We start from the raw sequence: 14872 nt of genomic DNA on the forward strand, positions 1-14872 counted from the left end.
CAGATAACTCTGTCAAAAACCTCATTTTTCTAAGATTCTATTGAAAAATTTCTGAGCAAAGCCAGTGATGCAGAGATCAAATAATGGTCTTTTCAGAAGGAGAAAGTATCCTTGAGTAATATTACATTGTCAGATTGGTGGGTTTTTGACATGATGTTTCTGATTTTCCCCATTTGCCTGATTCTTACAAATACTTACACTTAAAGGGCATACAATTCTCACATGGTGCAAACTTTATTTTTATCTTTTATCAAAAAATGGTGTATTGTGTGTGGTGAATATGAAATGACTTTGTCATTAGTGGAATTGTATACCATAATTTTATTCACTTTCTTGAGTCCTAATATTTGCAGTATCAGTAAAATGGCTATATTGCGGCTACTGTTTTTCATTGTTAAGATGGCATGTTTTATTAAAGGATGAGAAATAAATTTTGCATTTTGTATTTTTCACACTACAAACTTTAAACATAGTATAAAATATGTGTATTACAAAAAGTACTATTTTTTAGTATTTTACAGGGAAACAATATATATTGTGACTAGAAAGTAATGAACATTTATAAAAATCAAAATCCTAAATAGACATTTCTATTCCAGATTAGTAAATAGAGCATTGCGTTTCAGGTCATTATTTTTTCTGAGTTACAAATTTAGGAAAGATTGGTGAACAAACCAAAATATTGCATTGTAAATCTCAAAACTTGTTTAGGTAAAATACCTTTTTATCGTCCAAACTACTGGTGTGCTTTCATTGTTATTAATCCAAAATATTTTTGTGACACTTGTTTCTATCAATGGCTGGTTACTATCAAATATAAGAACCACTATACTCATATTTTATAGTAACTGGCCATTGATAGAAACAAGTGCTACATGGGCCAACCTAATAATGACTTTCTTATTGTATTGCATTGATGTGCATAGTTTTAATTTGATCAGAGTTAAGGTCAGTCAAAAGTCAAAAGCTTTATTTAAAGTCAGTACTCTTAAAACAAAAACCAAAGATCAACTTCTGTTATTGTATGCTTGTTTTTGTATTTAACTACATGTTTCCATCCATCTTAATGTTTCAAAGGCACACTTCCCTGAAAATAATTTGAGTTATCTTCCTTTACACAAAGCGCATTGTTTCTACTAGAGTTGTCTCCCTTGGTTTATTGATAAGGTACCAGTATCGTATTGCATATCCCTGAGCGGGTGTACGTCAAAACATGGATGCCATAAAAATATAGTGCATTTTCTTTTTGCCTCTCTACAAACTAATGTTTTGTCAAAAGACATGAACAATGACTTAAAAAATAGAGCAAACATCACACTGTAAGATGAAGAACTTTTTTAAAAGAAAATCTAACATAATATCATAAAAATGTTCCACTGAAAAGGTTGGTTTGGTGAGTGCAAAACGAAAGTGAAAGTAGGGAAAATGGCTATTTATAGTTCAAGACTACTTTTCTGTCCAATCTTCGTGGACTCACCCTATTTTCTTTGCGGGAAATTATTTTTTCACATGTCCTTAGAAATGCTACATAAGTGAAAGTTTTATTGAATCAATTTACATATTTTTTTTAAAAATCCTAAAAATATGCACTTCACTATAGAAGTCTATGGGAAAATTAATACGATACTGAGACCATAACTGTTACCTAGATCAATTTGCTACCTTTTAACAAGTAATCCAAGACAAATATTTGGTACATTTGTATTACCATTACTTATCAGCCATCACTAAATTGTAAATAAACAACCTGCTAATCCCTTGGTAGATCAGTGGTCATTTAAAAACCAATCAAGCAAAAATTATTAGATCGGGTCCTGATAGGATATTGGGGAAGAGAAAGTCATTTCACCCTGCTGATTAATTTTAAATATGTGAGGGGTTGTTGGAGGGTCAGGAAGGGAGGGGATATTTCCATTTACAGAAGTCATTTTAGAGTATCTTATATGACCTATATATTGTTTATCACATTTTAGCTCCACAAAATACAACTTAATTTCCATATTTCCTTTTGATTCTTTCAAAGCCCAGTTAACAAGTTTTCTTGAAGCTTGAAGGAGTGAACTGTAAAAAGATGGTAACAATAGGTCTTTTGAAAATTATATGCTGCAGAAGGTAGAGATATTAGTGCATATTTATCTTAAGATCTTAATTTAAAAGGTCATAGAATGTAGTTCAGAATAAATTGAAGTGAATGATGCTGTTTATAATTTGAGAAGTTGTACTTCCGTAGGTTTGCAGAGTTAATGGGCAAGCTGTTTCCAATCAAGAATCTTGAAGACCTTAATTGTTTGCAAAGAAATGCATCTTTTTTTTAATTTCATGCAGCTTGCTCAGTCAGAAAAATTGTAATTAAAAAGGGGAGGTTAATTGAAATAATACTTGAATTAGCTGTTAATCTGTGATGTTACTACGATGAGTTTGAGTGTCTGGTAGAGAGAGAGGGTCTGTAAAAGAGGTTAATTATATATTAATTATAGGGAGATCAAACTTAAACAGACTTTCTCTTCTTGTTTATGTAACATAAATATAATGGCTTCCTAAAGAACAAGTAGAGCTGTGATGTATAACAGATTATTTTAATGTGTCAGAAGCTGGAATTAAGGTTGTTTGAATCCAATACATCATAATCTGCAGTGGCAAAAAAGTTTTTGTTTTCTCTAATACTCTGATTTGGCCTTGCCTGGAAAATTTGATGGCTTGGTTTGGCCTGAACAATTTTTTCTCTTCATTTTTAGCTCACCTGGCCAATGGCCATGTGAACTACTGCCATCAATTGGCATCTGTCGTCGTCGTTGTTAACAATTATACAAAACTCTTCTCCTCTGAAACTACTTGACTGATCAGAACCAAACTTGGCTTAAATGTTCCTTGGGGTATCTTGCATAGAACTGATATGGGGATTTTTGTTTCATCGAAAAACATGGCTGCCATTACTAAAAATTGAACATAGGGGCCAGACAGTAGTTTTTCACATATATCTCAAAAACTGTTAGGTTTAACTAAATTCTGACTTGGGTAAAAGTGTTCAGCATGATAAGATTTATCTCTGGTCAAATTCTGGTTTTAATTTGTTAAGCCCTGTTGGAGTTATTGCTCTTTTTCAATGATTTTTGCTATTTTTAATGTTATTTCTTTCAAAAATCTTCTCCTCTGACATTATTTTATCAATTGGAACCAAACTTGGTACGAATGTTCCTTGGGATATTTTGCATAGAACTGTTGTGGGGATTTTTGATCCGTCAAAAAACATGGCAGCCATTACTAAAAACAGAACATACAGTGTAGGGGTCAGACAGGTGTTTTTCGCATTTATCTCCAAAACTGTTAGGTTTATTCAAATTCTTTCAATAGCTGAAATGATCCTTATTATTAGGACTACAAAAGTCTTCAGGGATAAAAGTTGTCAGATGAGGTCTTACAAACCACTTCTAAAGTTCTATTACTTCACATGTTAAACAAGTAATTTTCAATGTTTCACTGTGAAGTCTCAGGACAAATGATACCTGAAAGTTGCATTCCATTGCGAACTTGGAAAACAAGGCTTTAAAAATCATTATTCTAATGGTACAATGACCATAGAAATTCTTCACAAAATTTACTTGAATAAAAAATACTTTGTTGACAGGACGCCTAACAAAATAAGCGGTGCTCGCCTTAAGTCTCTAGCCCAAAGCCTGGGATAGTAAAAATTGATTCAGGATAGTGAAATGATGTATACTTTTATTTCGGCTAGTTGAATCCTATACAGTCCTCAATTATTAGGGCTAGTTGTTGAGAATTTTTAATATAGACATCAAATCTTAACTACATTCATATAGTTTACATCTACAGTGTACATGTACTTGTATGTAAAAAGTGATGTGTTAACTGTAATTACTTTGTAATGTAGATGTACACTCATGTACCATTTGTAGAAAAAATTTAAGAAATGACATTGTTTGTTTCCCTTACTGATTCAAAGATTCCATCAGCAAACTAACTTTTGGAAAAGAAGCTCTATAAGGAAATGTGAAGACTTTCAAAAATAACTAAACACACAGCATTTTCTACCAGGCTCCATGTAAGTTTTTCATGATTTTTTTTATTGAAATAAAGATGTGGGGAAACTGCCAATAAAACAAACACCAAAGATGACATAAAAGGAGACAACATGAAGGCATTGTCTGTCATACACAACAGAGTATAACTAGTTGATTAAAAAAGAACTCAAGAAGGAACATGGTTAAAATGATATCTCTAAACACAAAAACAAAAACAAAAAACAACAAAATAAAAATACACTTTAAACTAGAATTAAATGAGCAATACAGACTCCTCCAAAAGCTGGATGCATGGACCTTGAGATATCGACAACACCTAGCAAAATGGAGGGTATGAGAGAAGGAAGGGAGTAAGAAAAAGTAGTGTCTAGGAAATATTGGGGATGTGAGTGAAAGGATAATGAAGAAGTGGAGAATAGGAAAAATGTTGGATGTGAGAGGAGCAGAGACCAGGGAAAATGGGGGTTGTGAGATGGATGGAAATCTAAAAACTAATGTAATGTTGACTAACACTGAAATAATATGAACATTTATACATGGATGACAATAGGGTACATGAATTTTAAGGATTGAAATAAGGAGAAATTGCTAAGCATATTGAATATTCATAGTGTTACCATCAAGGTCAGCCTATTAACATAAAACATGCAGTTCCTTGTACATACTGGTGTAAAGTTAACATTGCATTACCAAATTACAGCCCAGTAGATCCACAAAACAGCACATGTTCATGTTAATTATATGGTAGATAATGTAATTACTGTATACAGTAGGTATATAATTCATTACTTTCAGGATGTATGCTGTGTTTAGGGCGTTCTAACTACTTTAGATTTAACCATCCACAAGAAGCCAAAAAGATCAAAGATGCCTTGCCTAACTGTAGAATATCCTGTGCTCCTATAGATTTCATACAAGGTAAGATATATTCAAAAGATTCACTTCGTTTGACCACTGGCTCTTATAAGTTATGGTACCTTACAATAGTCACACTGTCGTACTAAAAGATTTAATCAATTTTCTCTGCTTATTTAAAAGATCACTTTGAAAAAGAAGACAGCCTTTTTGGTTTGGATCTGATATGATTTTGAAGGACGGAAATTTTTAATGCCTTGTAATTTTTCTTGCCTAATTCAGAATGAGAACCTTGCTGATATCTTCTATCACTTTTAAGGAAATGCTTAGTCTGTATGCCAAAAATTTGAAATATCTTTCTGATTTGAGGAGTTACAAATCAATATCCTATCTTGTTTATCATATAAACTTAAGTCTGGTACCCTTTACCAGAAAGTAAGGAAAGGAACACAAGTAACTGTTTGATTGAAAGAACAACTTGCCCAATTAAATAGCCATTGCATACATACATACATCAGTCTGCCATACATGTAAATATACATGTATTGATTAATATAATGTTGTAACAGTCCTCTGTTTGACATTTGAAACATGTTGAATATAAATCTACCAGAAATAATGGGCTCATTTGGATCACAATACTCTTATACAAGTCTTATTATAAACTTTGTTTTGTAAGGGTAAATTCGATACACGATTTATCTTATTTGGATAAGCTATGGTAGAATTTTTATATGATAGATAATGCATTTTATTTTGAGATAAAATTTGTCACTTAATGCACATGAAAATATGTAATTACAACATAACACCTTGGTTTATAGAAGTGGGTAAACTAACATTATCTTTGTAAGAATGCTGCAATTTACATTTCAAAAGGGAGGTTTTTAAATTGATTAAAAAGTTAAATTTCCTCTTTATCAAATGTTTACCCATTCACAACATGTGAGATTACAAGTATATTTGAAAGTATTATTTGTTTTTAAATACTGAAATTTGTTACTGTGGTTTTCTGTGATAGACTTATATAGAGTTTTGTATTCTAATGTATAAAAATTAATTAATTCCAAAGCTGATATAATGACATAGTGACAACTTTTGGTTATTCCCCTTGGTGAACCTCAGGTGTACTGAAGTGGATCCTAAACATTACCTGATATTTACCTGTAGATACCTGCTATAACTCATGGAGTTTATTACCTAGTTTTGCATCTTTTTAAATTATTATTTTGGATTTAATTTTTGAAACATGGAACCTTCTAAACCTGGTAAGTTTTTTTCATAATTTTTCTGTCATTTTCCCTTTAAAAATCATGAAGTTTTACAGGTGTGTTGGAATGTACCTCATAAACTTGTCTCAGTATTGTGCATGAAATATCAAAATACTATCAGCTGTTAAAAACAATCAATTTAATACTTGCAAACTTGTGAAGCATAAAAAATTTGAAAGTGATTTTATTTATTACTAATTGAAATTTATGTTCTATATACTTTTGTTAAAATGTCAGGTTTACAAGTATTAAGGTTGCTTCATTTAATTTTCACATGCCTATGTTAAATCACTAAATATTTGGGGATTAAAATGTATTTAAGAACCTTAAGATTTCAAGGGTATCAGACTCATTACGGCCATGTCACAAGGGTATCGATAGGGTTTTCAACAATTGTTCCCTCACACACTCCAACAATTAAAGAATGTTTAATTACAAAGAATAACTACTGTGATCAGTTACATATATATTGACTTTTATCTTGATTTGGTTTCAAAGGATCATGTGTGTGGTATACTATATTTACAAATGACTGGGCTTGATTTGACAGCATTAAGGGTGACGATAGGGTAACTCTATTAGGAATCTTTGGAGCATTTTGTCTTTTGTGGCTTTTAAGGGAAATTGACATCTTTTTGATCCCTCTTCAATGGCTATAGTTTAAAATGAGGGATTATTGAAATTCTGTCATAGAAAACTCTTAATGAGCCAGCTGCTTGGTCTTGTGAGAAAACTTTTTAAAATTCTTGAGTTTAAACTTTTCTTTATTTGGATTGTGGCCTATATAGTGTAACTGGTAATAGTAAAAACTGTGAAGCTTTTTAAGTTTCCCTGTAAATTGAGATATTAGCTATATATATGTAGCTTTGGGAACTAATTTAAAGAAGGCGATCTGAGAGAGACACTCAAATTTTATCATGACCAAAATGTAACTTTTCTGCAACTTTTTGGGTTCACCAAATGAGCTGATTGTTCCATTAAAGTTTACTTCTGAGTGTACATTTTTTAAGTGAATATTATTGATATCTAAGATAAATGTAGAACTTATTTACATTTTTTCAGCCATGTATTGTCAGCCATTGACCTTCTTAATCCACTATAGTGATGGTTGACTTCTTCATTTTGTTAACAGATGTTCTGTACCTTTACTTTCTTGTGCCAAAGTAGTCTTAAAAAGATAGTAAAATCCTTTGACAAGTCAAGTCACCATAGGATTAAAAAGTCTTATATAAACAGTCCAGTTTGAATGACTAGCACAAAAACAATTTGTACATTGTTAGTCCAATTTTATGAGCAGATCATAATCATAAACAACAGTTAACAAGGGTCCCTAAGGTCCTTAATAACCATCAAAAATGTGTATTTAAAATAAATAGCTTTGGGGAGGAATGTAAGATCAAATATTGGAGGGTGTGACAATATTATTGTTCAATATTGACTTTTAATTACAGTCCCCTGAACGAACGGAACTGTTGATTGATTAAGCCACTTTGTTTGTAATTTGTTCATAATTATTAATGTAAATTTGACACCTTTAACATAAATTGTTTAAGGGGCTTCTTTGTTATTAATTCAATGTACAAAGTACATTGTACATCAATTTTAATTATTGGTGAAAGACATCATGTGTTCTAATGAATCAAATAATGCCTTGAAGGACATTTTAATTTTTTTTTTTTTTTTTTTCTTGGGGGGTTGGGGGGGGGGTAATAATATAAAATACTTTAAATTTCATTTATTACAACTTACTTGTCTTAAGCCTTAATTACTCCCATGTAGAGCATAGGCCTCTGACAATTTATCTTACTATTTTCAAAATGTAATGGATTTTTTAAGTATTAAATAATTTTTGGATAGTACCATATTTCTATTGGTTTAAGATGTTTGGAGAAAAAAAACATATCTTCCTTCTTTAAAAAAGATGATTTTAAAAGAATGATATTCCTATAGACAGTTATAATTTAAACTTCCTTGAAATAAAAAAGCATTTTAATCATTGCATTTATGGGATGGAATGTGGTTTTAGGAGAAGTAATTTTGAAATTAAATCTTGGAATAGAAACCTTTTTCTACCACTGATGAATCAGGGGTTCATCTGTTATCACATTTTAAACAGTGTTATATTCTTGGTCCACAGTGAAATGTTATTCAAAACTGTCCTATGACATTTGTTTTATACTTAAATAGACATCTATGAAATACTAATCCTGAAGTAAATTGACTGTGGACAAAATTAAGCTCTAGTTTTCCAATTAAACTATCACACATTACAATCATATAAGATAACACTGGTTCTATTGAGTTTCTTTAAATCCCATTCTGAGCCATTATATCGTGACAGCAACCTGTTTTTGTCTAATTTTATTTTACTATCAGTATAGGTATTACCAAGTAAGGGTTGGATGTCCTACTGATGTATACATAGAGATTATTGTGTGGGGCACATCACAGCCTGAGTTGTTTTGTTCCTGAAATGTATTATATAATCAAGGAGATAATGTATCACCCTGTCTCATTCCTTCAATTATGTCAAATCTGTTGATAGGGATCATTAAATAACATGCTGTCACAAAAATTGAATGAGTCTCATACAATAGGTCGACAGTACTTCTAAGTGATTATTGAAAGTTATACTTCGATACTTGTATTAGTTTAAATCCATTCTGTTTTTAACACTATTCAAATTGTCAATGGATAATTTTTTAATACATGTAATAATGAGATTAGGTACTTCATGTAAATGTACGTAGCCTTTCATAAGAAATAAATTGTTTTTCACAGATTAAGTAGTGACAATCATTATAATACATGTACTGTTTTAAAAGAATAAAATCATAGTAATTATAGCATAGTCTTGTTTGACTCTATAATGACACACTACCAACAAGTTTTCCCAGGAGTTGACTTGCACTGGATAAAATGAAAATTCTCCTTTTTAATTCAGGTAGGAGAAAATGATTTGAGCTGAAGACTTTAAGTAGAAGCAGATCTAAAATGACCATGACCATAAAGTTCTTCCTGATTTAGCCTAATCTTGTAAAACTCCCTTAAGGTACCTCTTTGTATTGCCTATGGAAAAGAGGATTTCTAAAATATGATCCCTATGTCAATGGAGTAGCAGACCCATAAATTTCCATCTCATTTAAAAGGTTAAATCGGGACAAGACTAGGATCATTTTTATGAAGTTGAGCATGAGAACCATTGACTTCAGGCAAAGAGAAGTAAATGATCAATTACTGGAAAGCTCATCCTTCAGTCCAATGAACAAAGGCCAACTTATCTTGTCCACTTCTCTGTCATAGCTTTCAATAATGATCAAACCATTTTTGTCTAGTTTGCTCCTGGCTCTTGTCAGTGTGAAATATTCTTTGAAAAGAAATTGAATGAAATTGGATTGAAAGGTATCATTTAGGTATTCATTTTGTACAAATAGGCTGAGTGGTGACTTTAACAGTAGCTCTTTTATTGAAAATTCAATCTTGGGGGTTATGTGTAGTTATAGGAAATGTGAGAAAAACTCATGTTTAGATTAATGTTTTAATAAGGGCATGTGGAATGTTGCTTATCCTTTGAGGTGTTGCAAATCTGAAATTGAAAACTTTTTAAAGATCAAAAGTCAAGATTTAGAAATAACATTTTAGCTTCTGATCTGATTTCATCCCTTTGGGAGGTAGGTATTTTGATTATTGCTGAGGACAAGTTTTTTTTAATTGTGACAATAGGTGTTAAATATCATCTGTTTTCTTTCTGTGTATGGTATGGCTGGTATGTTAATAACTTTGTGCATTTGTACGGCCATTTTAGTTAGGTTTTGAATTGAACTTAATTTGTTTGCCTTTGTACTTACATTTGCCATGCTCCACTCAGTGAAAATTACAACTTGATACTAAGAATTTTTTGGCTACTTTTGACTTGTGTTAAATGTGCTCTGCCCTTTTCAGCTGGGTTAAACCAGCTTACATTTGCCCTGCTCCAATCAGAGGAAACATGCTCTGTCCTTTTCTGCTGGGCTGAATAAGCATACATTTGCCTTGCTCCAGTCAATGGAAATATGCTCTGTCCTTTTCAGCTGGGTTAAATAAGCTAACATTTGCCCTGCTCCAGTCAGAGGAAACATGCTCTGCCCTTTTCAGCTGGGCTGAATCAGCTTACATTTGCCCTGTTCCAATCAGAGGATATATGCTTTGACCTTTTTGGCTTACATTTGCTCTACTCCTTTCAAAGGATTTGCCACTACAACATTTACCGGTAGAAATTTTTGGGATCTTTCTTTTGTGTTCAGACCTGCCCTTCATTTTTGTTAGTGGGATAAGAAAAGCCTATTAATTGCCCTTTTTCACTGTATTGGTCCCTTTGATGGTCCTTCCTTTTGCAGCATTGTTTTGTTATCTTCAAGATCTGTTTATATGCAGGCAGTGATACATGGGTCATCCTTGGTTTTTGGCTGTGTCACCTGGTTGTTCTGTCATGGGAATTCTCTACTTTATTACCCCCAGTTTAATAAAATTGTAAGTTATGACATCATAAAATTAGGTTGCATTGTTGTTTTGAAAATTATGGCTGATTTAGTTGGGAAAAACTTATAAGATCTTGATTTTAGATAAGTTATCTTATGAAACTAGTCCCCACCCAGTTTTTGAATTGTTCACCTCAGCAGCAGTAGATCATAGTGGACTCACTTATTATTGTTCCTTATTGGTTAGTGTATGCATGTAAATACTTAGGTGTATTTAGTTGGTCTGAGGAAAGCCTAGCTTTTGTTGTATCTTCAATCTTGGTAAATCTGTAAATACCTTTTACTGTAAAGTGTCCCTTTTAAAATATTTATACCTGTAAACTGAGTTTCATTTCAGACATTAAAAAATCATTGTTAATTTTGTCAAAGTTTTTTTTCTCACATATATTATTGAAATATTGTGAATGGTGTAACTAGTACTAAACTATGCAGAATTGACCTACTTAACCGAGAAAAAACTTTTTATTTGCTCTTCAAAGCATTGAAGATAATGAGTAGAGAACCATCTAAGTCTTTAATTTACTAACAGAATACCTATATTGTCAAACCGTACATAGACCACAAGCTAAGGCCAGAGAAAATTACTTGTCTGTTTAAGGGTACCTACCTACGCCTTTTTCTACCTACCTTAGGATATTTTGTTGGTCATGATGAAATGTCACAAAAATATCATTATGGAAGAGCACTATTAAAGTCAAGAAAATTGCCCCTTGAGTGTCTTTTTTTTTAATCATTGAATGATTTTACCTACTTACCTGCCCTTTTTTCATCCAATGTATTATTAAACAGACATATACATAATCTTGGCCTGAGTACTAAGTGCCCAGACAATAGATTGTATTTCAATTAACTCACACTGTCTTCAGACCAGTAGTAGTGAGACAGTCCAGACCAGTGGTAGTAAAAGTCTTCAGACCAGTGGTAGTGAGACAAATATTTTTGTCACTCATTTTGTAAGTACTAGAGAAGCAAATATTTACTTAGAGTATTAAACATTTACAAAGGTGAAATACACACCTGTTGAAATAGAAAATTCTGTCAGGAGTTTTAATGAGAATTTGGAATCGTGGAAATTATGGTATAATATGACATTGCCTATAGCTCTGTCCTGTCGTTAATAGCATGAAAAAGATTGAATTGTTTACTTTTTGAAATTTGGAATCTTTTTAAATTATGATTCTATTTAGAGAATGACAAATATTTATGAGTGCTTTGTTATATATCAATAGAGAAAGACAGGATGTTTATCAAACAAAATATGGTTATCTGTATGTAAAATAGGACTTAACATTTGTCACCTTACAAGGAAAAAAATTTGTTTGAAAGAAATTTGTCGTTTGTCTGATTATGACTGTTTAAGTATACATAATAATCAGATAAGGAAACATGACATCAAATTAATTATTATTTTGCCAGGCATTGGTCAGATTTTCAACAAACTATAATTGATTAAGGAAGGGTCATGTAATTTACACTTAATTGATGCAAGATAGGATATTTGACATCTCAAACGTTTATCTCCTTCATATGTATTAACAAGCCTTTTCAATATTTTGGGAAAAAACTCTGTGCATATGTTAATACTTGTATGTGGATAGTTGTTCCACTCTGGTTGAAATTCATTTTCAGATAAGAGTTTGTTTATCCAGTTCAGCCTGATTTGAAGCTTTTTTTTTGCCTGGAAACCAGATCCCATCGTAATAAAACTGTATAATTTTATAAACTTTTTGATATAAAGGTTTATGATTATTTTTCTGACTTTAAAGGATGTAGGGGTCATAACCATTCCATATACTGGTACATTACCATGTTTCATATGGATACTTTACTGGTGGTCTTGTGGTAGCATGCTCAACCCAATGGTGGTGATGTAGGGTTTTATTCCTGACAGAGTCACACAGAAGACTTTAAAATTGATAATCACTGCTTCTTGGCCAAGCATGCCACATGTAGGAGAAAGTGTGCCATCTATTTGGGTCAGAGTCAAATTTAGTGTCAGAGTGGGATTACATATCTATTCTTGAGCATTTGCCTCTGTGAGCTAGCACAATAAAAATCTGGTTCAGTGTGTGGACTAGTACAAAGCAGGGTTTCTTTGGATTGGTCAAATATTCTTGTCATGAAATGCATGACTTGTCTGCCATAGAACGTAAAACCAAAATCTCAATCAATCATTCAGATTATTCTTTTTTGTTTTAATTTTGTGAAATAAACTTGAGGAGTCTGAATTTGATTCCATAACCATATATTTTTTTTTCATTCTATGCAATATCCCTCACTATAAAGTTATTCTGAAAAAAAATGTCTATATTTGATAACTGCATGATATCACTACTATATTTGATATCCTTAGTACTTTCATGGTAGTTGTATAAACTCGCATGAAATAAAAAGGTGAACTTTCAGCGAGTCTACAAGCTTTTTTTGTGTATGTTTGATGACTTTTGGAACATCACTGCAACATAAATATTGTTCCAGTCAGTTTTTGTGGCTGGCTGAAGTTTTCCACCTTTAAAGTTACACATGTCATGTTTGAAATGTACAAGATAATAGGTGCCATGTAGATTACTATCACTGTTAAAATACTTAAAAAGTAATTTGCATTAATTGTAATGTACATTCTTTACCCTCAAGGGTCAAATTTGTAGTCAATTTTCTGAATTATGACAAAGAAAATTAATTGCTGAAATTAAAAAAATATGTGTCCATTAAGCCAATTGTTTGTGACATACTTTTGATGCCAAATAGATCATGCAGTTAGAAATTCTCTATTTGTGGAGGTGGATATCATCTTTTAATGTTTCAGGGGTTCAGATTAGCAGTAGTCCAAGGTCTTAGTCTCACTATTTCAGAATCAGGACTTTTGAATTCCTTTTCCCTATTGCCTGGACCTTCAATCTCTTACACTGACATTTAATGAAGTCCTTTCATTTTCGTCCAGACCTTCGTCCAAACCTATCACTCTTGAAAGCTTATTATAACTCAAGTAAATTAACAAACTTACTATTCGTATTTATTATTAATGTGAAAATACTTGTTCTTTTTTATGTGTGCAATAATATGTAGTAACAACTTGTACTTTATAGCGTTTTTAATGTCTACCCATAATTTTGTTTAACGTAGTTTGTTTAAAAGATGTTTTAGTTTACCTTTTATGAGATGGCAATCTTTATTTATAAGATGTAAAAATCATTTTTATTGTTATATGTTATATATACTGATCAATAATAAAAACATATGTGTAACATTTGTTCCTTTCAAAAGTCATTATTTTGCACATTTTAACTGATGTAAGGGAAACACATCAAAATGTCAAGGTTTTATAAGTGCAAATAAGACCATATTCTGGTTACACTAGATTGAAAGCAAATTCAATATGTTTTATACACTTTAATTTTCTATTTATTGAGGTATATGAAAGATTCAGGCTATATTGAGCTATGCAGTTTAAGACTAACTTTTTATCTCCAATTTCTGTTGTATCTCTGGCATAGGTTTACAAGGAGGCTTTTTTCTTTGAAAATGCCTAGTGAGGTCTGATCATAATGAAACTTGTTACACATGTAAATCAAGATACAAGATACAATTATATGATTCTGACCAAAGTGTAGGGCAGGGTTTGAGGACAATAATGTTGAGAAACTTATTTTCTTGTATAGAAAGTCAAATGTGGATCTAATATTTATAGTTTGAGGAGAGGGCATAAGAGAAAACTTTCTAAGCTATTTTTTTAGGGGGGTTGGGGTTAAAATAAAGATAAATCCAAATCCAATCTACCATTGAATCCATTCATGATACAATTTAAATGGATTTCAACTTAAATATTTTCCTTCTTCTTATTTTGATTTTTCAGTTTTTCTTGTAGCCTTACTTTATATCAGACTAATAATATATGCACCTGGAGAAGTCCACATATGGTCTTTAATTTTCATATTTTCCAAATAAGGAACCTCTTTGTGGTTAGGGCATATTTACCCAACGCCCACAAAATCTTACACCCAACATTCCTACATGGTTTAAATAAGGACTATATTGTACTTTGTGGTTTTATATCTATTGAAGTTTTTAATTGAAGAGGTGTTTTCAGATTGGCTGTATTACTGTATGTGCTGAGTTGTGCATTGATGTGCATTTGTTGTGCATAGAATCGTTCAGGTGTGTCTAATTTCTCAATCTCTATTAAAAGTCA

The 14872-nt window shown here is 31.8% G+C and overlaps 1 protein-coding gene across 18 annotated transcripts in view; it reads left to right on the plus strand.

Moving 5' to 3' along the window:
- LOC148616491 (uncharacterized) overlaps nt 1–14872 on the plus strand; it is a 140087-nt gene that overhangs the window by 47368 nt on the left and 77847 nt on the right. For 17 of the 18 annotated variants that reach the window (XM_088583576.1, XM_088583578.1, XM_088583577.1 and 14 more), the window contains one exon: nt 4836–4958. In XM_088583576.1, the coding sequence (XP_088439702.1) occupies nt 4836–4958 (123 nt within the window). Of the gene's footprint in view, nt 1–4835; nt 4959–6006; nt 6164–14872 lie in introns of those variants that run through there. The other variant, XM_088583593.1, reaches the window with a different exon arrangement.

The sequence above is a fragment of the Perna viridis genome, chromosome 5 (assembly GCF_037379345.1).
Source record: "Perna viridis isolate PV_CMFRI_1.1 ecotype Kerala chromosome 5, ASM3737934v1, whole genome shotgun sequence".
Classification (NCBI taxonomy): domain Eukaryota; kingdom Metazoa; phylum Mollusca; class Bivalvia; order Mytilida; family Mytilidae; genus Perna; species Perna viridis.